The 23,326-nt window shown below is 35.1% G+C and overlaps 2 protein-coding genes across 11 annotated transcripts in view; one reads left to right on the top strand and one right to left on the bottom strand.

Annotated features, from left to right (window-relative positions):
- Positions 1 to 10,242, bottom strand: part of LRRN3 (leucine rich repeat neuronal 3) — a 31,615-nt gene extending 21,373 nt beyond the window's left edge. The window contains exon 1 of the mRNA XM_053942037.1: positions 10,041 to 10,242. The gene's annotated coding sequence lies outside the window, so the exon portion shown is untranslated. The remainder of the gene's footprint in view (positions 1 to 10,040) is intronic.
- The window catches only part of IMMP2L (inner mitochondrial membrane peptidase subunit 2), a 419,562-nt gene that overhangs the window by 192,321 nt on the left and 203,915 nt on the right, over positions 1 to 23,326 (top strand). The window contains exons 4-6 of one of the 10 annotated variants that reach the window (XR_008430803.1): positions 2,345 to 2,538; positions 3,213 to 3,404; positions 3,754 to 3,901. The exons of 3 other annotated variants lie outside the window; for them this stretch is intronic. Coding sequence is in view for 1 of the 7 variants with exons in the window: in XM_053942040.1 (XP_053798015.1) it covers positions 10,388 to 10,566 (179 nt within the window). In the remaining 6 variants the exon portion in view is untranslated. Of the gene's footprint in view, positions 1 to 2,344; positions 2,539 to 3,212; positions 3,432 to 3,753; positions 3,902 to 10,350; positions 10,567 to 23,326 lie in introns of those variants that run through there. 6 more of the 10 variants (XR_008430804.1, XR_008430805.1, XR_008430808.1 and 3 more) reach the window with 6 other exon arrangements.

Below are 23,326 nucleotides of genomic sequence, written 5' to 3'. Positions count from 1 at the left end.
TCAGGTTGGACAAAGTATACATTTTTCTCCATACAGCTCCTAATCTTTGTTTTTAATTTGCACATAAAACATAAAGAAAATGAGTTTACAAAATACATACAATACTCTTTAATATTTTTTTTTTAAACTTTCAGAAGATACATGGACATGCTGGCACATGAAGTTCTGAAATCTCTGTGATGCTGAGAGATCCTAATAGAAGTGCACAATATTATTCTTTTATAGGCTGCTCTGTACCTCAGAAATAAACTGAGTAACATGTGGCAGTTGCTAGGGTAACCAGTTTTTGCATTTTGCAGAAAAAGTCCAAGAATAAAACACATGTAAATTGGCAGTGTGGAAAGCAGTATCATATACAGTCTCATATTCTCAATTTGTTCTTTATGGTTTTCCTCTATACTATTTACATAACAATGAATTAGATCTGCTTCATCTTTTACTTTGAATCTCCCATACACTTGTATTTTGCATGGCTATGAAAGGCATTTAAGCTTTCAACCACTAAGCTTAAACTGGTTTTTGCCCTGTCAACCTATCTAGATTTACTGTCAATAAGATATAGCTGTGGTTGCTGTAAGTGCTGATCATGTTTGCAGTGTGTGATTATCAGGGCATGTAAACAGAAATTAAATTGAATTTTAAAAGTTGTCCTTTGCACTTAAATATGATTTCCTATAATTGTTCAAATTATTCAAATTCCATTAAGCATTTATCTTGACTATGAGAGTCTCAGTTGAAAGCCAGCAGTCATTTAGAGAGACAAGATTTTCTTGTTCTCACAAGACTCCTGTTCAGGACTGAACTGGAATTCCTTTTAAAGCAAACCTTTCTGTGCTTGTTTTGGAAAATGTTTGTTAATAAATTCTGCAAATTACTACATAATGAGAAATGTATCCTTGTTAGAAGACAAAATAGTTTTATAATGAAACATTAACATTTTGATTTGAGTTACATTCAAATACTTAACCCCAGTGAATGCCAGCAAGCAGACTTTGGCAGATGCAACAGTCATAGACAAACATAGACTATATAGGCATTATTCTGTTGAAATTCTTCTTCTAAAACTTCTTTATTCTTCATACTTTTGAGTTTAGAGTATTCCAGTTCTAGAATATTTACTTAGGGAGTTGATACAATACTAGTGATAAATAACTGTAATTTTCTATTTTCTGAAACCTTTTACTTTAAAAAACATTATCAAATTATAGTTTTTGCCCATGCTAAAGAATAGAAATGCAATCTGTCTGCACGAGATGGTTCTAATATGAGAAAAATGCTTTAAAGACCTTCCCTACCCCCCTTTAAACTTACTACTATGTAAATCTCATGACAATGATTTTATGCACATGCAGAGCTAAGAACAGAAAGGGCTTTCTTATGTTATCTAGTCCTAAGATTAGAGCAAAAGCTGGAATTTAGTGCTGCAGCTTATTTCTGTCCTGCTTTACACTCCATGGCTTCTGTGACGTTACAGGTATTATTGCGTGGTTCTAGTTTGTTGTCCTTTCCACATTGCTTTTTTCAAAAATAGGACTTTATGATGTCTATTTAATCATCTATAAAAGTGTACTCTAAATTTTAGGCAAATTTAATTGACCAATTAGTGTTTATTAAATTACACTGGTAGAGTATCTTGATAATCTTGATATTGGAGTAAGTAATCTTGATATTGGTAACAACTATATTGGTGAAACTCAGCATAAATAATACCTTCAAACTGACAGGTTTTCTCAGCAGAACCACTTCTAATGAAACTCATTGCAGGTTTATAACATGTAAAGAGTGAAACAGTCACTACATGAGGAAAAATACCACTCTAAGAAGTTAAAGTTTAGCACTTAATATGAAGTGGTTATTATTCTAACTCTAATTTGTGATTGCTAAAGCTGTATTTTTGAAGCTTTGTATAAAACTGTAGTGTATTTAGTCCCAGATCTGTGGAAAACACTGAACACCTATCTGAGCAGAAATACGGAGATTACAAATTAAGATGGTAAGGTTTCAGGGAATCATGCTTCTCTCTTCCTAGAAAATAGTTCCTTTCTGTTAACTGAATAAATATAGTGTGTTACTTTAAATTTTTTAAACAAGCTAATAGGACATTCAAACCATTTTTAGTATCCTGCTGGGATTTCATTGAAATATTCTTCTTTGCTGTTACCTACTCTTGTAGGTAACAGCAAAGCAAATATTGCCTCATGACCAAATGGAGTTTTATTTCCTTTAGCAGTCCAGCAGACTGTCTGCCTTTTCAGAATTTTCAACTCCATACAACTGGCTCAGAGACAGATTGAACAGTGCCCTTCACCTCTGGTAACATCTAAATTGCTCTCATCTGATGCAGTCATACCAAGAGATCTGAGCAGGCTCCGATGACAGCGGTGCTGTGTATCGTTACCCAAGGCAGTGTTGGCAGAGGAAGCAAGCCTTTCTATTGAGAGGATCATCATGGGAGAGTCAAGTGCAAGGGACCTCAAGAGCTCTTTAGTCTAACCTCCAAAGCAAAGTCTGCTCTTATGCCAGACCAGCTCATGGAAGGTAAAAATCAAACTGGAATTTCTTACTTCTTGAAAATCTCATTCTTTAGCCATTCCATTGCAAACAGATCACAGTGGATTCAATACTGTACTTTGACATGCCAAACAAAATTTATTTCAAAGCAATGCTAATGCAAATTTAATTTTTATGGAATTAAACATTTTCCTCAGCCCTGAGCATTGATTACTCTTTATTGAAAAAATAAATATCTACATTGTAATTAATGATGGAGTAGATGGCTTTAACAGAATTTACTCAGACTTTCTGAAAGTTTGGCTAACCTCTACATGACAGATTAAATAGCAGTATAGTGGATTTATGCCACAACTTTTAATGTGCTTACAGTAGCATTAAATCCATTTACTACTACTATAGTAGTTTCAAGTGGGTAATCTACAATCTCAACATAACTATTATAGTTTCCCTGACATATTTGTGCCAGACACAGATATTGTGTGTTTAATTAAACTTTTTATCATTTTTTCTTAATTTTTAATGTTCTCTGTACTTGTTTGTTATTGCTAGGATTGACATAATGGCATACTAACACAAGATGCTTTTTGAAGAACTGATATATAAACTAAATTTAAAACAAAGGAAAGATTACAAATAGTTAATCCACATTCATCTAAGATAAATGGAGATTTTTTTGTTCCTTTTTTGTGAATTTTTAGTAAACCTCAGAGTCTGTCGGAGCAGTAATGAGCATAACATTTGAAAACCAGCAAGTTTATGGATTTTCCAACCCTTTAAAGAGCAAAGGGCATTTCAGGATGGAGCAGAAGACCAGGACCTCTAAGTATACAAATTCCAGATATGTGGATCTATATACTTTGCTTGAACTGAAATGACCAGAGATCCTAAATGTAATTAATAATTTGGACAATATATGGGTAATTTAAGATTTCAGCATTTAAATCTTTGAAATTGTATATAATTTTAGTTATCTATTCTAGTTACAGTTTACTGTTAAATGATACCTGCTGAAGGCAATATTTAAATGCCTAATAAAGGCACTTGGATCTGCATTGTCTTGAGTAGCCTCATTAAAATGACTCTATGCACTAATATCCAAGGTGATTTCTTCCCATCAGAGGGAGTGTGGGGTTTGTATAATGTGTGTCCAAGCATGCATATTATCCTTGGGAGGAATTGAGAAATGCAGGAATATTTCTGGGCAGTTCCTCAGATTGATTGTCTCTTCTTTCTGCCCAGGAAAGAGCTCAGTAGTTTGGCTGCTGCTGTTGGAAGACAGAGTACTTTTCCTTATTTTCTGGAGCTTAGAGTTTGGAGTGTAACCCTGGAATAGTATGCTGAATATCCTTTTTGTCTCTTATTTTACAATAAAAATAAAATGACTGAAAGTGTGTTTGTCTGACAAAATATTGATGACTGGATAATCTGTATCAAAGCAGCATTCAGAAGTATATGTTACGTGAATTATACATGCTGGGCGAAATTGCTAATCAGACAAACATTTCTATCTTAACAGAATATTATATTTGCAATTACTGCATTTTGTCTTCTCTCACCTCATAAGAATACCTCTATAAACTGGTATAATCATTATTAATCATTCAATTTCTCTCAAGTGCTGTCAAGTTTTAGCCTTTTATTGGGCTTACCAACAAGTAACTAGCAAAAATAAAAAAGTAAAATTACCGTACTGTGAGAATGTGATGAAATAGTGGCTCTACAGTCTCATCTCTCATTTCAGAAAGTTAACATGGTGCATCTTGTGTAAAGAAGAAGTATATGTTCAAAATGGTGTAATACACACAATATATCTAGGATGATCTTTTAGTGTTATACTTATGAGGATAACTTAAGCATCTATGTTTTGTTATAAAATGATATGAAATAGAAGTTGTTCAGATAATGTCCCTCAAGCTACAGTGGTAATGAAGCACCACTTGGCTGTAATTATAGTTTTCATACTGAAAGGCTTTTTTTTTATTTGTTTAGAATTTGACAAGAGAAAATACTGTACTTCGTAAATTGATTGAATTGTTTCAGAACGTCCTTTTGCAGTGTGGAGGGAGGAAGAATTTTTACAGCACTGCCTGATTTCTGTATGGAACACACATAAGAGAGCAGTTTAGTATTATGCAGTGGGTTTGGAGCTGTTGTTACACAGAAAAGAGTTTTTTTCTGGAAGATTCAGCTCCCATGTGAGCTTTGACCCATGTAGGCTCTCCTGTCTCTCGGCTTCTTCCATGGCATGCAATGTGGAGCCAGCTGAGGTGGGGAGCTCAGCAGGTAATTCTGCATTTTGGTGGAAACACCGCACCGCACTGTACTGCACTGGGGTGAATTAGCTCACTGTTAAGTATCATCTGCAAAAATTGCTGATGCTTGACATGACCCCTAAAGAAAGCTGCTTTCCAGAGGGGAGAAGAAGTTCAGTGACTTGAGAGAACTTGGCAACAGGAATGACCTTGGGGTGAAGAAACAAATGTCTCTCTCTAGGCTTTCTATTTATAGCTACCATGACATTAGCTAAAATCTTTGAGAAAAGTTTCTGTTTTCACATAAAAATTATTCCTGTCAAGATGAAAATTTTTATTAGGTCTTTAGGTACAGAATAAATCACATAAATATGTTATAAATAATGACACATATATATCTGGTTTCAGCAGAGATATGCTACTCTTGTAAAGTAGGAGACAATTGTATTTATCCTTATTCAGGGAACGAGTCCCATAATTGTACATATTTCAAATGCCTCCCAAATCTGGTATACATTTCTCATTCTATTTCAAATAAGAATGACTTTTTGTTTTAGCACCATGACAAAACTAACCAACCCAGTTTCTTTTAACCTCTCAACACCACACTAGAATCACTAGTGTGATTCTGACCATCATGTTGCTTTTTTTAGAAACAATTTGGGAGTCATCTTTTCTTATCCAGGATGATGGTATAATAACATAGAGTACTATGGCAATTTAAAATATGTCTCAATGCACAACTTTGCTCTTCATTGTGTGTTGTATTACACCACAGGTTTTTTTTTTGTTTTATTATTCCATAATTTATTAAATAGGTAATTTCTGAAATTGTCTGATCCCTAGACATATAATTGTATAAAAAATATTTTTTCTTCTTTGTTTCATGCTAGTAGCTGGATGCCCAGGGATTTTTGGTACAGCTAAACTTATGACTTGTACCTTTTTTGTGCCAAATGTTATAGAGAATTTAAAGTATTTCCTGGCAGACTGGTTGCTATTTGCATAACAAGAAATGTCTATTAAAAGACTTTTGAGGTAATACTAATAATCAGTAGACATTTTGAAAAAAATATTCCCTGTAGCATTTTATTCTGCTTTACAGTGTTTACCTCTAAATACTGATGCTTATTCAGGAAAGAGAAAAGCTAAATTATTTCTTTTGTGCCAGTGTTGTCAAAAAGCATTTCCCAGTTTGACTGAGACTGTGGGAGCTGGGAGAACAAAAGAGGCAAAATTTATTTTCTACTCTAATACAGAGGTCGTAGAGTTAAATTACCATTAAATTTGGGGCAAATATTTTTATGAATTCCAGAAATACAACAACTGAATAGAAATGATGTGAATACAGAGGTCTTATTTCTTATTTCCTTTCAGTTAGACCACTGCTGATTGTGGCCAAGGTGAAAGAGAGTTGAGATAAATCTTTTGTGAAAAAGAAGTATTTCTAAATGAAGGATAATGGTTTCAAGGATATGCTTTATAAATTTGTGTTTATAAAATGAAACTTCCCCTTTGTTTTAATGTCTGCATTTGTTTTTGCTTTGAAGAAAAGTAAGCAATTTGGTAAATGCTAGGGGTGAGAGCATGACTGTGGCTTGTATTATGGTTGATGTTCCATGTATAAAGAATATGAAATCCCGTCAGGAGAGGGTAATTGGATGAAGCAAAATTGTGAAAGTAGTTTGTATTTGGCCCTCATGAAAATACTCTTTTTCACAAGGTGTCACATTCAGCTACTCCATGAAGAACCCAATGTGAAATAATCTTTTTGACATCCATATTGGATCTTTCTCTGGTGCAGATAAGTATAGCTGTGCTAATAAACATTTATCAGTTCAGTTCAGTTGAGGATATGACTTTATTGAGGAAAAATTGATTACATCATTTATAGATTTTGTGTATAACACTGAAGGTCATACTGTTTATTTAAATAAGTTCTTTATGAACTGCACCATTTCACAATAACGGCTTTTAACAGTTTGTGGACTGGTCAGTTGAATAAGTAAAAGGCACAGTAATTCCTTTTTACAGTTACATTACAGTTATAATGAGAAGCATTGATTTTTCTCTTAATACTAATGTGTTTAATGACCTTTCTAATGACATCTGTCACTACTGTTTCTTCTCAAATTCTACTGGCATTTTCTTTCAGTGAAGCAAAGGATTTTAATTACTTGTTGTTAGAATGAGAATTAGTATTCTTTTAAAGTAGTATGAAGTCTTGTAGAAGTCATATTCTGTTAAATAGAATAATTAGAAGTTGTCTTATTTTTGGTCTTTGGAAAAATTTTAGAAACTCTCCATTCCTTTGTCTTCAGAAAATAGTTCCTTGAGTGCTACATGTGAAATTGGATTTTCATTTGCTTCTTGATATTAAGTTGAGTTTGTGGAATATGACATGGAAGAGTATGTTAAGGTAGTTCTGACAATGTGTCTCTGAAGAGTTTTGTTTTCCTTCAGCTTTTAATGGTACTATCTGAAGAAAGGATATATGAATTAACTAAAACAGTAATGTACCATGAAACACTAAAACTGTCTATATGTTGTTCAAAAAAGGTATAATTTTTTTCTTTCTGGTGACTTTTCTTTCAGTTGAAGATAGAGCTTGTCTTGAAAATGTCTTTTGTTTTCTACTCCTTATCTTCTTCTATTGTTTTAATACTCTAAAACGTGGCTATTAAATACCAGTCTAACTTTAATCAAGAGTGATTGTCAGCAAGCAGCAAAGCTTTTGGTTAGCTTTTAATTATTACTATAATAAAGGTTATGGGTGAGAGTCAAAGAAAGTGGCTCCAACACTCCTAAATGGTTTGCTCTCTCTTGCAAATACTTAGTTTTGTTTTCTAGTGACAAAGGACAAGTGATTACAACTGAAAAGCAGGATGTCCTTTTCATAAGCTGCTCAACCTTCATCATTTAACAAAGATTATACATATAATTTTGATGTGCATTACAGGTAGCAACTTTGCTTAGTTGATCTGGTGCAAAAACAAAGTACTCACCCACTTCAGGGTACTCCAAGCAGGAATGCTCTGATGTCATGCTCAGAGCTGCCACCCTAAAAGACGGGACTTCGGGGTTACCATAACAACATCAGCCAGTCGTTGGCCGACACTACAACATTATTGCAGGGGCTTTGAGGGAGTATTAACCCAAATACAGTCACCATACATTTTGCTTGCTTTGCTGGTTAAGAATGTCTATGCTGTGTAGAGAAGCTTCATCTGCAGCATATGTTCTCTGTACATGTATGATTGAAATGGCCACATTTTTCTGATGCTCTTTGGCATATCTATATAATATTTTGAAGTAGCACATTAGAATATATGTGGCAAAACCCAAGATGCATTTCTGTAAAGTTACTCATATTTACTTATTTTCTACATTAAAAATGAATGAGAATAAACATTCAGAAGAGCTGAGAAGCTACTGAGGCATGTAGAAAAAGTTTCCTCTGAGTAGTCCTTTGCAGATAGCATGAAGAGATCCAAATTAGGTTTTCTCTACTTATTTTATAGCACATTTTGTAAAAATCGAAACCAGGAGCTGGAAATGTTTGTTGTATACATGCAGTGTGAACAAAAACAGGATATTCAACTAATTAGACCAGAGATTGTGTTTTATATAATAAAATAAGTCAGCTTGCTTTAAACAGGTTTCACAGACCACCTAAATTAGAGGAAGCAAGCTTGCCAATAGCAGGAGCTAATGCTTCAGTACCTTTCATTTTGTACTCTGAAAAGAAAACCTCTTCTTAAGCTCATTCGTTTTCCAGAGGGAATGTCAAATGCTGTGGCATATTGTCAGAGCTGCTTTATTGTCACCATTCACAAAGGTCACCTGAATTAATTGACTTCTTACCATACGTATTGTTAAGCTACCCATTTCCTGACATTTTTGGAAAGGTGACAGACTTAAAGCCAGTGGCTATCTGTTGATGATTCTTTCACAGTTTGTTTCTCAGAACACAGTAGCTCTAAAATTACAAGCAAATAATTACATTGGTGCAAAGGAACAGAATCTTTATGATGTTCTCCAGAGTTCACAGTAGTGAGGGGGCTGAAGGGCGAAAAAGGGGTAGGAGAAATAATCAAAATACTGAGATGTTTTAAATACAGATGTACTTTAAAAAGCGAACAAAAGCATACAGGAAGATGCAGACTGTATTTTTTTTTCACTTTGAAGCATGCATTAGAGGGCTAACCTGTCTTTTTCATGGTGTAAAGTAAAATCTATCTCTGTCTTTCACGGATACATGAATCACAGATCCATGCTGGTGCACTTTACCAAATGTGTTTTCGTCTAAAGGATACTGAGGTACTCTGATACTGCATGGAAGAAATGACATACACATGCATAAGCACAAGCACATTAGACAACTGTGGTACTAGGCTGGAATTTTAAGTTGATTAAATTCGTTAAATAGAAAATCACTGATATTTTTCTAGCCCCCTGCATTTGCTGCCTTTTCCTTCCCCCTGTGTTGGGTTCTCTTTCTCATCAGCAGTGCTGGGTAAAAACTCCAGCTAGACATGTGAAAACAAAGACATGGAATGCAAAGACAAACAGTTCTGAGCCTTGCTATACTAAAACAGGCAAAGCTTTTATAGTGATGGATTTAAACACTCTCCTTCCATGTAAATAGAGGCACCCTGCAGAGATCCTGTTAATTACCAAAGAAGATTAGAACTCCTCCACTTAATGTGATCCTTTTTACCTAACGCATCAGTTCCAGCTGCATCAGTAATCAGACATTCACACTGTCCCTTCTGACTGGAAAGGGGATGTTTTTAGGCGAAGTCATTTGCCACAGTCCTTAAGATGTAGTCTGGCAGAAATTCAATAACTGTTTGTGATATGCTCATTCAGCCTCATTGCTCAGTGGTTTTTAGGTCTTGACATAAACAACATTTCCCTTAATCCTAGCACTAGAGAGAAGAAAGGAGGCTGTCCTGTATTTTATTTTATTGGTTTCAAAACATGGAGCAAGTGGTTAATTTGATACTGCCTCTGAAACATCAGTGGAAACATTCTCCTTTTATATTTTTTATCCTTTGATGTTCTTTCAAGATAACAAATGCACAAATCTGATACTATTGCAAGCATATTTAGATTATCTCTGGCATAAAAAACATATTGCATTTGCATTTCTGTTCAGAAAGTAATATGTGAAAATACACTAATAAAATAACTTTACAAAAAGAAGAAAAGGGAAAGAGTCTAGAAGTTAGATAAAAGTCAGGGTAAAATTGAAAATAAAGAGGAACTTACCCTATAATAAGAGTAGTTTCAGAGCTGGAGGAGTTCTTGCATCTCAGTAATTTTGAATCCTTAGTTCAGGTGGCGACATACTTGTATTAAAGCCAGAGTCTGTATAGATGAGCACACATGTACGTATGGGTGGGAGTCGGTGTGCATGCGTGTGTCTAACAGTCTATGATACAAAGATGTATCTATTGATATCCTACAACATGAGAGACTCTCCGTGCTGCCAGCTGAGTTCCCTTGTGTTTGCCAGGCGCTGTTGCTGCCTGGCTGTCTGAGCCTCGCAATCCAGCGGAGAGAGAAAGGCGGGGGAGAGAGCAGCTCGCTAGCTGCTCTTATTTCTCCTTGTTTCCATGGTGGTTAGCGGTGCATCGCTCAGGCGCTCGGCTGTCACACTGGCATGGTGCTGCTGTTCAGCGGTCATTAATAGCGGAGCCCCTGGGCTCCCCGGAGAGGAGCCGGTGCCTCGGCGTGCCCAGATGCGCGCAGTACGCGCGGCTGCGCCGGCTGCGTGGCCGTGGGAAGATGTCTGGTACGTGACACTGCTGCTGCTCGGGGATGGGAACATGAAACCAGACTGTGAACGCGCCCAGATATCTCTTCCGATCTGTGGGAGCTACGGGGCATGCTTTCTGTCTGTACTGAATAGATTGGGAGGTCCACATTTTCTACCCCCACCCTCCTTTTTTATTTAATTTTTTTTCCCCTTTAAGGGCTGTTATCTGCCCTCAGAACAACTTATTTGAGATCACTGAAGTTCTGCAAAGGCTGCTGTAGTTCAGAGGATACTGTATGATGAAACTATTCAAGAAAAATATGTTGTGCCTTCCCCCCACTTTTGGTGCCTTTTTTTTTTTTCGGCTTAAGACAGGAAAATATTTTACATATTCTTCCTCTTCCAAATTTTGTCAAATATTACATTTTACTACCTGTGCTTATCAGTAGAAAGTAAGAGCAGTAGTACATCTTCCTGAGAAATAAAAATTCAAAATGAACTCTGAAAGGGGTTGGTTAAATAAGAAGTCGGTTTCTCTCAATCTCTCTCTGCCTGTCTTTTATGGCCATCCAATTATATAAACAATAGGATGCCCAGATTTTTCCTTCCCTTTCTTTCTTCTTTCTCCCTTTATGCTATGCTCTTTGGTGAATTGTTTCTTTTCCCTGTTTATTCTGTGTCCATGACCAAAAGGGATACAAACTATGAAGGTTTTAAAAACTGTAGAATAATTCACAATTATCATCACCCCTTCTCCTAGATATACAAGACAATAAAAGAGATAGATGTTGTTAGGAAGAGGTTTTTTATCATATCTACTGTTTATATAAAAGAAATTACTTTATAATAGGGGATGATTAATAATGAAGCACAACGAATTGGTTATCAACAGGTCAAAAAGATGAAAATGTTGGATCTCTTGAGTGAATTCAGTCCCATAGCCCTGAGCAAGTCAGACCACCCTCTAGTGGACTGAAGTGAGATGTGGTTCTCATTTCACACTCATCTGCTTTGAAGAAAGGCTTGCGATCTTGTCTAATAAGAGTATGAATATTTTCTGAAGAATAGTAAATGGTGTGAATTAGTGTACCTTTTGCCACAGCAATAGCACCAAAATTTTACAATAAAATGGTTGCTATTTTATGATACTGAGTCTCATCTCAATTCACTTTGGATCAGATCTTGGACTGCATTATTTTTATTTTTATAAAAATAATTTTATTCTTCATAAAATCACTTATTATGAAAATTGAATTAAATTAATGCTACCATTCTGAATAAATTTCAGGTTGTTATAATTGGTTAGGGCAAATTTTACAAAACTACTCCTGTTAGACTCACCAGTACTTACACTGTGGATATATTAAACCAGTTGTTTCCTTCTGCCTCAAATTTTTGAATACTGCACTTAAGCTAACTACAGTGAACAAAGAGTTAATTTCTTTTGAAGAGGTGTGCTGTTCATTTTTCACTCATCCAACTGAGTGGGATTGTTTCCTAGATAATATAATAGCATTTATGTGACTGATTATCTACAAATAGGTGAGATACTCTAGGCCAGGGAAAGGCCAAGTGGTCTTTTTATTTTCTCTCATTCTTTGTTATGGATATTCAATTTTTTTCTAATGTGAGCTAAAGAGTTATAACAAAAAAGTTGGGGCTAACCCATCTTTAGTTATCTTTCAGGTCTTCTTGCCTGAGATTGGGATAGGGAAAACCAAGATCAGAAAGATGTCACATCATCTTTCTGTAGCCTCAGGGCTCATTGCTGAAACCTTGTTTCTCCTTTGCCCCCAGGAGATGACTCTTGAAGCCTCTGATGTATGTAATGCTCACCATCATGAGCTGCAGATGCAAACCATTTTAAACTTCCAAGTCAACCTATAAGCTTTCCCTGCTGCACAACATAATGTCCTGTGTTGGATGGGATAATGCTCAGGATGTTTTAAGTAAGCACAACCCAAAGCCAGAAGAGTAAGACTTCTTGCCATTATAGCTCCAGCAAGAAAAATGGAAATCCTTCCTGATCTCAGCCCTCTCCTACCTCACCCCCACAAAAGATATTAACCTGTGCTACAGGGGTGGGATTGTAGGCAGAGTAAGAGACAAGAATATTTCAAAAAGTTTTGGCAAAGTTGAAAATGTTCTTTTAAAGACAGCTAAAAACTGCTAGATCTCATATCTCATCCACTGGGGAAATAGGTGATCTGGAGAAACGTAAAAATTTAGGGACTAGCATTACCCTATGTGAAATCTTTCTTGGCTTTTGCCCCTAGCCTACTCATGAACTCACAGTCATTCATTCAAAATCTGGCTTTCTAATTAACATGAGAATCATGCAAAAACATATTCAGTGATTTGACATGTGAAATTAAGATTACAGAAGTGCTTCATTTTGGTTGATTGGTATGGACTGTGTAATTAGAGGGCTAGATAATTAAATCAACTAAAGTATACTTGCATAAAGAAAGTGAGTTCTTATGATAGACTATATATGCAATTAAAGTACTTCCTTGATAGGCATACATTTACATATTAGTTAAAAGGTTATTAAATCATACTTAAATTCTGTTTTGTAAAAAAAAGTGAAGTAATTGAATTTTATGATTTAGATAATGCTAAAGAATATTTTTTAAACTATCTGCAGGAGAAAAGTATCTTTTATAAACAAAACAATTATGATTATTAAAGTTCATTAAGTTATTTTTCTGTTGATTTCACTATGATGCTTGGTGGTTTTAAAATAGCAATGTAATCACTCTTATGAAAATCATATATATAGCTTAATAGGTTACAGGATAGAAAAAAATTCTCTCAGACTGATAGGGAGACAATGAAATTAATGCAGACTAACTCCAGGAATTTATGTAACATACATTTTATCTGATTACTGAGTGCACATTAAATAAACTAAGTAATTATTTGTTTGTAATGGACAATAAACATAATCCATAAACCCCTTAGTTATTAAAATACAATGATTCTGTGTCTGCATTTGTCTCAAAATCGGAAGATGATTTCAAAACTTTCCACCCTTTTTCATTATGTAGAAAGGCAGAGCATCCTTGGGCCTCCATATCCTTTTTTGTAGTTCAGGATTAATCATTTTACATTTAATTTAATCATTAAACATTTCTAGTGTTTTCAGTCTGTAAGAACAGAGCTCTGTTTAGAATGCAGCAAGTGTAGTTAAAAACTGTAATAAACACTATGCAGTTATAGTAAAATACCACAACTATTTGATTTAAATTCTAAGATGACACACTTTATATCAGAATTTGGATATTAATTTTTTTTTAAAGTGTGTATTCATACAGATTATGTCCATGTGTAAAAGAGACAACACTTTTGGAACAGCTTTATTGCTTATGACTACATGTGCTCCTGTCTTGGTTTCTGAGGCACCATGACTACAAGGAGGAGGCTCAGTTGTGGCTTTTTTCACTTTCTTCTTGTAGCCCATAGAGTAAAAAAAGAGGTGAGCAATTTTTTTTTTTTTGACAGATTAATTCTCACCAGTTCTGCAAAGCACACCTTTTTATATCTTCTATGTGAGTTGTGGGGAGGTATTCATTTCTGAGTGAAGGTCAGTTTCAAAGAAATCTGTGTTGTGGTGTCATCAGTTAATTTATTAATTGACTTATTAATTATAGCTGGTTGTCATTGTGTGATTTGCCTGGAAGAGAAAAAAAAGAGCCACCACTTCATATAACCCTATTCTGCCAGCATTTTCAGTGCAATGTCATCAACCTGACATTGTCATGTGCATTTTTAGATATTCTGGTAAGACTATTGATGTTTTCCTAAAAGGCCTATGCTCCCATACAGACTAATTTTTATTAATATGTATCTTTGCAAAATTGAATTTTTTTTTTTTTTTTTTTTTTTTTTTTTTTTGGTGATAAACAAAAATAACATTTCTGGCACTTGTTCTTTGTCTTTTTTGAAGATGAAAGGCTTGTTGCCAGCAATGAATTCAGATTTTTAGAGTTACACTTCATAATGGAAAATGCTGTATCAGATTACTTAACCTGCTATGAAATTTCTTTTATCAGATCTGAGAGTTAGTGTTGATACAATAGAGCAAAAGCAGATGGAAACAAATCTGTAAAGAATTTCACATAAGGAAAACTCCACATATACACAAAGCCCCAGTTACTTCTTTAAATGCTATGTAGGTAGTAGGTGCTATATGACTTGGCAAAATCTGGAACTGCATACTGAAGAGCCTTATAGTACAGGCAAATTCAGTCATGTGTGATGGGGTTGAATGAAAGCAGGGGTTAAGAGCTGATCTTGGTGATCAAGGAGGTATTTCCTATTCTACAAAACTTGCCTATTCATGTAGCAACTGTTTTCTATGAAACAAAAAGTATGAGACGCCAGGCGAAAGCTATGGTCTGTTTCCTCATTATAGGTCCCAGAGCCATAGTCAGCCAGGACTGGCTTGAGGAGTGCTTGCCAGAGTGGCCTGAGGTCTGAAAAATCTTAAGTTTTACCCCTACTGGGTCCAACACAAGGATATCTGAGTTCTTCTAATTTTCATCCTTGACCCTATTTTAATAGGCAAGAATCCCTGGCATAGCAGTATCTGCAGAAGGCTGGAAGTGAGTCACGCATAGCAACCACAACCTTGCTGCATCACATGGGAGTCTTAATGAAGACAGAGTAGTGAAAAGCAGCTAGAGAATCTTTATATGCAGCTGGATAAGGCAGATGAAATATCTGTAAAGCAATTTTCAAGCTTATATATTTAAAAATTTATTTCACGTCAGTAAGTTCATGTCTTACTTGTGGTGACATGTCAGGTTTTGTAGCCTTTGTTAATTGGATATAACTTATTGGAATCTTCTCTGTGGTGGATCTTCTCTGTGGTGGATCTTCTCTGTGGTGGATCTTTAGGACTGAAAAATCCTTGTTGATTTCTTAAGGATCTGCTTGTTTGTGACCCTTGTTTGCGGGACCCAGAATGTGCATGGAACGTAGTAGCAGTTAGTGTCGTAGCTCTTGGAGATAATCTGTATCTAAGGCTGATGAAGAAAATAGTGGCAGTAATGTAAGAAAGCAGAAAATGTAAGAAAAAAAAAGGCAGAATGTAAAGCCTAGAATTTCCATCCTGGTGTCTATTTGTTGTAATTGGATGGTGATAGGTCTTAAAATTTCTTTCTTTATAGAGATGCCATTTTTCCTTTCTTTGCTCATATCTTTTTGCCTTTCTATGGAACATTAACTGATATTTTATCTGAAACAGGTTTGTACTTTTTCTGGTGACACTGTGTGGTGTGGCAAATAGTATGTGATCAGTCAAAGAAAACCTCCTTCTCCCAGTAAAAATTTTATTTTAAATTTAGCCACCTTCCCTCATAATGCCACATTTGTGGCAATTAATGTGATATATATAGTGTGTGTTTCTCAAGGACAGATCACCAGACTTGAATTTCTTAACTTTTTTGATGAAACAAAACAAACTATTCTTGTTGTATGTTATTATGGTTTACTATTAAAATGGGTGGATAACAACAGAAATTCTAAATTATCTGCTTTTCGTAACTATTTGCACAAGAGCTGTATTGATTATTTAGAAAACTTTAGAGTCACTAAGCCAAATATTAGAACTAGAATGTCGTTTTGCTTTTAACTACTTTTACTCTGAGACTGAGAGAGGTATTAGTTATTTTCCCATGCCATCAACAGCATGAATTTGTTGTGGTGATGACAAGAAACAGCACGGATAAGTGCAGTGTGTGCTCAGAATATGTTTACCTAATGTTAGTTTGAATAAAGTACACTAAACTATGGAAGTGTAATGGCTACCTAAGTGAAGTCCTTAGTAGTTTAGTTATACAAGTTCATTTTTTTCAACTTGCAGATCTAGAAGATTAATTGAAAGGTCACTGGAACCTACAACATCCATACTGGCTAAAACCCAAACTGTAACTAGGAATGCAGAATGTCTTCCCTCTCATCTCTAGTTTCACTTCCAAAAACTGTACACATTAAATATTTTTCTTTAAATGCAAAGTTATCTTTGAATCAATAAGCTGGGGATAGAAAGGATCATGTACATCATGACTTACTGGAGTTGTTTCAGAGGCTTTCACATAGTTTCCATTACTAAGGAAACCACTTATTTTGTCTGTGCATGTTTTGAATAGATCTCTCATTTGAAGTCTGGTGCTCAGACACAGGATTGCATTATAGCACTGAGAAAGAGGTAAAGGAAACAAAGGAGGCATAAAACCACTCCATCTTTAAGGAATATAGCATATTGTGTTACATCTTATGTAACACAAAGTGTACATATCTGTATATATTTAAGAGATCTGTCTATATATGTATGCATTTTGATTATTTTGTTCCTACAAAAAGCAACATGAAAATATTAATAAATTAGACAGGGAAAGCAGATCTTGTTACTTCCTGTACTTTGCATGCCTCTATTGTAAGGACATTTGAAAAATCTGATGTTAGGTAGCAACAAATATGAGACCTGATTTTCGTTTCCTGAAACAAAACATAGTATGAGATCAAAGTAGAAAGAAATCTCTATCCATGGTTTTGGATAAAAAAAGGCTGCAAGGATGGCTTTGCATTCAACAGCTGATCAGACCTTTGCTTGGAAAGTGCATCTGTTTTGGCAAAATTCTTGATGAAATGTAAGACCTGAATTCAAATACACGCCCAACCATACTTTTACATATATTATAGTTTTCCCCATATTTTCCCCACATGAATAGCACATATATTTTGTGCTGACCAAACACTTGTATTAACAAACAATTTAATTAATTACCCCTCTATTACCAATTATGTATGCTCAGCTGATATGCTCAGAAACAAAAAGTTTGCCTTAGTACAGCCAGATGAGTCTGGTTTGATATGTTTAAAGTACTTAAATAACTTGGAACTGATTTCAAAGTATCCTCAAAGTTGAAAATTGTTCACAAATAAGTTCAAAGTGTCAGAAAAATGTAGAAATCCAGAAGACTACCAGAGATCTGTAGGGAAAAGAAGTTTTTGGCTAATAAATGTTCTTATTCAGCATGTTCTACTATATGAATTAGTTTATCAGTTAATTTTTTTGCCAAACAGGAGAGAAAATTGAAGACAAAGATGGAAATTCCCATTTTTAAGGGCTACAAAGCTCTGGGATCTGTAGGGTCATGTGACAACATAAAACTTGTACTATAGAAAATTAATTTCCCTATGTTTTATGTGTATGTTAATGCCATATTTTAAAATTAAGGAACTTAAGTCATTAGTTATTGCTATCTGATATATCTGATGAATAATTATTTGTAATATTTGTTGCATATTTCATGAGCTATTTTGGGTGACAAAAATTTACTTTTAAAGCTAATATGCCTTAAAGGGATTTATGTGTGTGTTTGTGTGAACAATTAAAAAGCAGCCTATTCCTATAGATTTTTTGCTGTAACTCCTTGACTGTTAAAAGCATGGGAAAATGACAGTTGTGGTAAAGCTGACATGTCCTTCTCTTGGACTTAGTTGAATACTTTTGGGTGAAGCAAAATAAATTAGATTACATAGAGATATCAGAACTCATGTGTCTTGGCTAAGAAATATCAATTTTTAATATTTCAGAATATTTGTGTTATTTCAATATTGTAGTGGCTATGTTTGCTTTCTACTGTTGAATTGTAAGAATTCACAGCATATCTCAAGGAACACTAAAAGCATTGCTATTCATTATCCTTTGGTTTATGTCCGCAGCAAGAAATAAAATCTTCAATGTTTGGTAATACTGACCATTTCCTTTATGGTGTGACTCATGTAATTCCAAGAGAGTGCATTCAGCTTCTAACTCCCATCAGTATTATCATAAAGGAGATGAAATAAATATTTTTTATAAAATAACGGGGATAGGTACTTTCAGAGAAAGTTAACATCTGTTTTCTTAGAAGACTATTACCTAGTGAGGACCAGAGCCATTTGATACTGAGAAATAATTAAGAGTTAATAATTTGATTGGGAATTCTAATTACCAGAGAAGAGGAACTAACATTTTGTAGAAATTTAATTATTTGGCAATTGTGTAAAAGTATCATATAAAATGCAGTAGATAATATAACATTGTTTAGTGCCAAGTAAATATTTTGATGACATCACTGTGATGAGAAGGCAAAGGACAGGTTGAATGGAGAAGGAGGGTGGTTTTCCCACAATTAGCAGCTCAGAGGGACATAGGAGTATCATTCAGAAAGGCTGCTTGGATTTTAATAATAGAAATGGGATTACACTCTAAGAAGTTGACAATGGAGGGTCGTTTGAAGCCAATAAAATTTAATTCTGCTTTAAATTGTGAGCCTATTAGAAATAACTGAGAGGGAGAACATATCTCTGTATTACTGATTGACCAAGAGGTAAGAGCTCATATCTGTGAGCACAGCTGTGAAAAAAAAAGCAAGTATGTCTGAGGATGCACCAAGATTGTTGTTCAGAGTTGTTCCAGTAGAAGTACGTAACTGGCCAGTAACTGCTGGTACATGAGGAAAAGGTAGCAGAGGAACAAAATTTGTGTGTGACTGTGATTAAATTTAATTCTCTTTTTTCTTTTTTTCTTCCCTGTGAGTCATCACATCCTGGGATAAATTTCCAGTGGAAATAGTTTGGTTAGAAAATCAAAGCAAGAGCAATCCAAACCAACCACGACTCAGGTGAAATAAATCACTAAATAGAAGACTCGCTCAGCTGGTCAAGTACTCTCATGAGTTTCTTCCTCTGGTTGTTTTTTTCTTTGTTTGGGGTTTGTTTGTTTGTTTGGGTTTTATTGTGACAGATAATCTTAGTTCAGCTACAAAGAAGTAGCAAAAAAGCCTTAAATGCACAAAAAAATTCATATAAGCCTGACTATTTTGTATGCAAAATCCTATAGCCCCAGAATTGTCTAACTTTTTTAGTGTGATCTTCTAGCACTCCAAATTTTGCTGACATCTACTTTTTCTTTGAGTACTGTAAGAAATAGCTGCAATAAATCCACTTTTAGATACATCTGTATTTCTTCCTTGGGCCTTAGGTTGAATTTTTCTTTAGCTAATAGGCCATTCATACATTCAGCCATCTCCTGAAGTGGCTTTAATAGGCAGGTACATTAATTCATTTCATATTTTTCTACAGAGAGATATTCATCAAGGTAACAAACTTGATGATGGAAGAATGTATTCCTCTCATTATTGCTAATTTGAGCATTATGCCAAATAGGCTTTCAGGAACCAGAACACAGATAGTTATGGCCTTAATGAAATAGTAATAACATTCAAACTGGGAACCCAAAAAGTTAAAATGCATGGCTTGAAGAGGGAGAAATCAAACTGCTGATACATATTTCCCAGCTGTACTCTCAGGACACATATTTTTGTCATGGCTTCTGTTATGTCACATGGAGAATATTGAACTAAACATAAAGGAGACTCAATATTGCTATTTAAAAATGTGCCTCAGGAGTAACCTAAATGGGGAATAATTTGGTACATCAGGCAGGAGCACTAACTTTTGACCAGGAGAGGAAATTCTAGTAATTCCATTAATTTCACTAATCTCTCCTGAGACTGTCCTGGTTCTGGGTATGAGTGCAACTACTTTTGGAGAGAAGCCAAACTCCATTGCTGCCTACACTGCATTTAAAAGCCTTTAATTGAATATTCCTAACTGAGCTAATTATAAACTACCTTAGGCTTTGAATCTTACTTTCCACAGATTCATCTTTCCCGTGTCCAGTTTTTTCCTCCTCTCTGTGATTATGCAAAGAACATGCAATTTCTTTCTTACACTCTGCCCCTAATTTTTAGAAAAAGCAGTTCACCCTTCTTTTCTCTGAAGTCTTCTCTGCTGACTCTTCTGGTCTCTGTCTTTGCTGGCTTCTGTCCAGAGGGATGCAGATTTCAGTCCTCTGCTTCCTCTTTCAAGGTTTCTTATGCATCACAAACTTTCAAGGATGTCAGAGGCAGATATGTGTGTAATCTATTCCTTCCTTGGCTGTGACAGAAAGATTCCTGTAATCTTGGCTTAAACGGTGGTCTGAGGTGGTCTGCCTTAGTAGGGTTCAACTCATGGCCAGTCTGACCCTAGGACATTGCTGTCAGCCTAAGACCTGCTTAATAGGCTCTATTTCCATGGATTTCCCTTCTTTGAAACAAAATATGTGCATGGGACAGGCATGAGAAGCGCTTATGGATAAGTGCTGCCTAAGCAATAGCTGCCCCTCACTCTCCTGGTGTCAGCTGCTCCAACCCCATTTCTCAGTTTAAATCATGGAAAGGTAAAATTGTGGATACAGTCCATTCTTCTTCTTTTAGGTGGAAAATAGATGAAGCAAGGTATATACATTTTTCATTGGTAAATGTTTTGGAAACTTGTAAGGCAAATACATTGAAATGTCTGTATTCTGGCTTGGATGAAGAGAAGAACTTTTACTTGGCATATACTAGTATGGCTTTTTTCTTTGCCCATGATAAACACAACTGTACTCCAAGGGTTCTAGGGTGCTGATGGCACCAAATATCCATTTCCTCTCTAAAGAAACCTTGACTAAGTCTCTGCCTTGACTAAATTTTGGTTCTACAAAGCTTGAAGTCCTGTGTTCATAATTTACTAAAACCCATTGTAAGATTTATTTTAAATTGGTCTGAGATCTTCAGTATATTTATGATCAACACCTATTTCTGTGCTTTAAATAAATGTTCTGCACCTAGCTTTTTTAAAAAAGGTGAATCTAAAGTTTATGATCTTGACTAAGGAGGAATATGAATTATTATCTCTATTCTTTAAGTTATTATGGTTCTTCTGTGTCAACCTTAGTGGCAAAGGATTTTTAAAGCAAATCAAATAACAACAAATTAGGCTTTTCTTCCCCCCCCCCCCTTCATATCTTAACACAGGAGAGTTAAGATACGTCAATTAAGTGAGTTCAATACCAGAAGTGGGTGGGGCCCAAAAGGGTCCAGAATTTAAAATCAAGTGTCCCAACACATAAGCTGTCTCTTGCACAGGTTTGTAACTGTGAATTACTAGCTTTTCCTGCATTAGTTTGGGCATGAATGTGTCACGATCTTTAAATAGTATGATTAATCAACCCTTTCAGCTAGAAGAGCTGAAGAGCTCTAGTATTCGAGAGCTCTCCAATACATGGAAAATCTTTTATTCCTATTCCATACTTCTATTATTTTACCTGTATGTAAATTCTGTGAATATTAAAATTTTCACAGACTATTAATGGGGTTCAAAGAAAGAGAGAAACTGCTTTTAAACAATGAAATACTATAGGTCTTTATTTTTGAAAGTATTCAATAGGCTCTATTAACACATACCTCAGCTTTAATACCATGTAATTCTGTATTTCAGTAGTTTAGTGGGATAATGTACTGCCTCTCTGAAGAGCTTGTGGAAATGAAACATGTAACGTCAGCATCGTGGAGCTTAATTGGAAGTTCATTTGCAGTTATTTATTGATAGCATCTCAAAGAATCACAGAATCATTCTCACTTTCACTGACAAATCCTTCCCAAACATACTTGTAGGGAATGAGATAGACATTGTATTAAAATGTTTTACATGATTGGGTTCAAAACTAAAATTGTAGAAAGAGAAATTTTACTTGAAGCCATGAAAGATCTGAAATGGAGGCTTTCAGGGTACCAATTACTGCATATGCTGTGGTCACTTTTCCAAGGCCTATTATAAGCTCTATGTATATGTTTGGAAACCAAATTACCCATAAGCTAAAAAACTGTTGGTTTGTGAATTACTGATTTTAGTGTGATCAGAAATTCACCTATAGGTTTAAGAAATATTAGTACAAAGGTATTTTAGAAAGAGGAATAGAAGTAATAAGTTATTTTGAGATCTACAACTCATTAACACTTAATTTTCTATATATCATCCTGAATGGAATTAACTGTAATCCTGTTTCTGTCCTGCTATTTTTTGTATGTGTGCATCCGTGTGTGTGTGTGTGTGATATGAATTTCTACTGAACTTTGTTTTAGATAACATAAGTGTATCTGCAGATGAGATGATCCCAGTACTTAGCTAGAGTGTTAAATTAGCAAAATCTCTGGAAATCCTATTTTAAATTGCAATAGAAGAACAGCAACATTTTGATTGGTAAAACTGCCCTTGATTGCTATTTGTACAATTACCTGCAATAGCAGTAGTAGGGTGCATGCCATTAAAATAGAAATAAAAATATTTTTTTTCATAAGGATGTAAGGTGGCTCAGGAAGAGATAAATTTGTTAAGTCTTTTAATCCTGGAATCCGGTTCACACATTCACAACAGTACTTTTACGTGTAACAAGAGACTTGATTAAGAGCACAACAAATTTATCTGCCAGGTACTGTTACCTTGTTATGCTTAGAAGTTGTGTCCTTTACCTCCCCCTTTATTACTGTTTGTTGTCTGTTTCCTATGTTAGTATTTGGCATGTATTGCCTGGTTTTTTTCATTTATTCCAAGAAAACTTATTCAAGAAAGTTTATTCAAGAAAATTGACATCCAGACTAAGAATATGTTCTGGTACCTCTATTACTTCTTTTGAAAACAAAAGTTAATTGTAACTGCTCCTTGAGTGTTTATCAGTTTTGAAGTAGTGCTGAATTTGTGTGGGTTTGCGAGTTCTACAAATTTTGGCCTTCAAGAAAACACCACTCAGTCTTTTTAATAATTTTTCTGTATTGCCAAAAGGTTAATTGTGTCAGAACCTGTTTTCCATCCTCAAGTCATGTAATAACTATGGGACGTTTTCTCAGCTGCTGCCTTGGAGATGGAGTTTGTTTCA

Source organism: Vidua chalybeata, chromosome 5 (genome assembly GCF_026979565.1).
Source record: "Vidua chalybeata isolate OUT-0048 chromosome 5, bVidCha1 merged haplotype, whole genome shotgun sequence".
Taxonomy (NCBI): Eukaryota; Metazoa; Chordata; class Aves; order Passeriformes; family Viduidae; genus Vidua; species Vidua chalybeata.
This window is presented reverse-complemented; position numbering and strand designations above follow the sequence as displayed.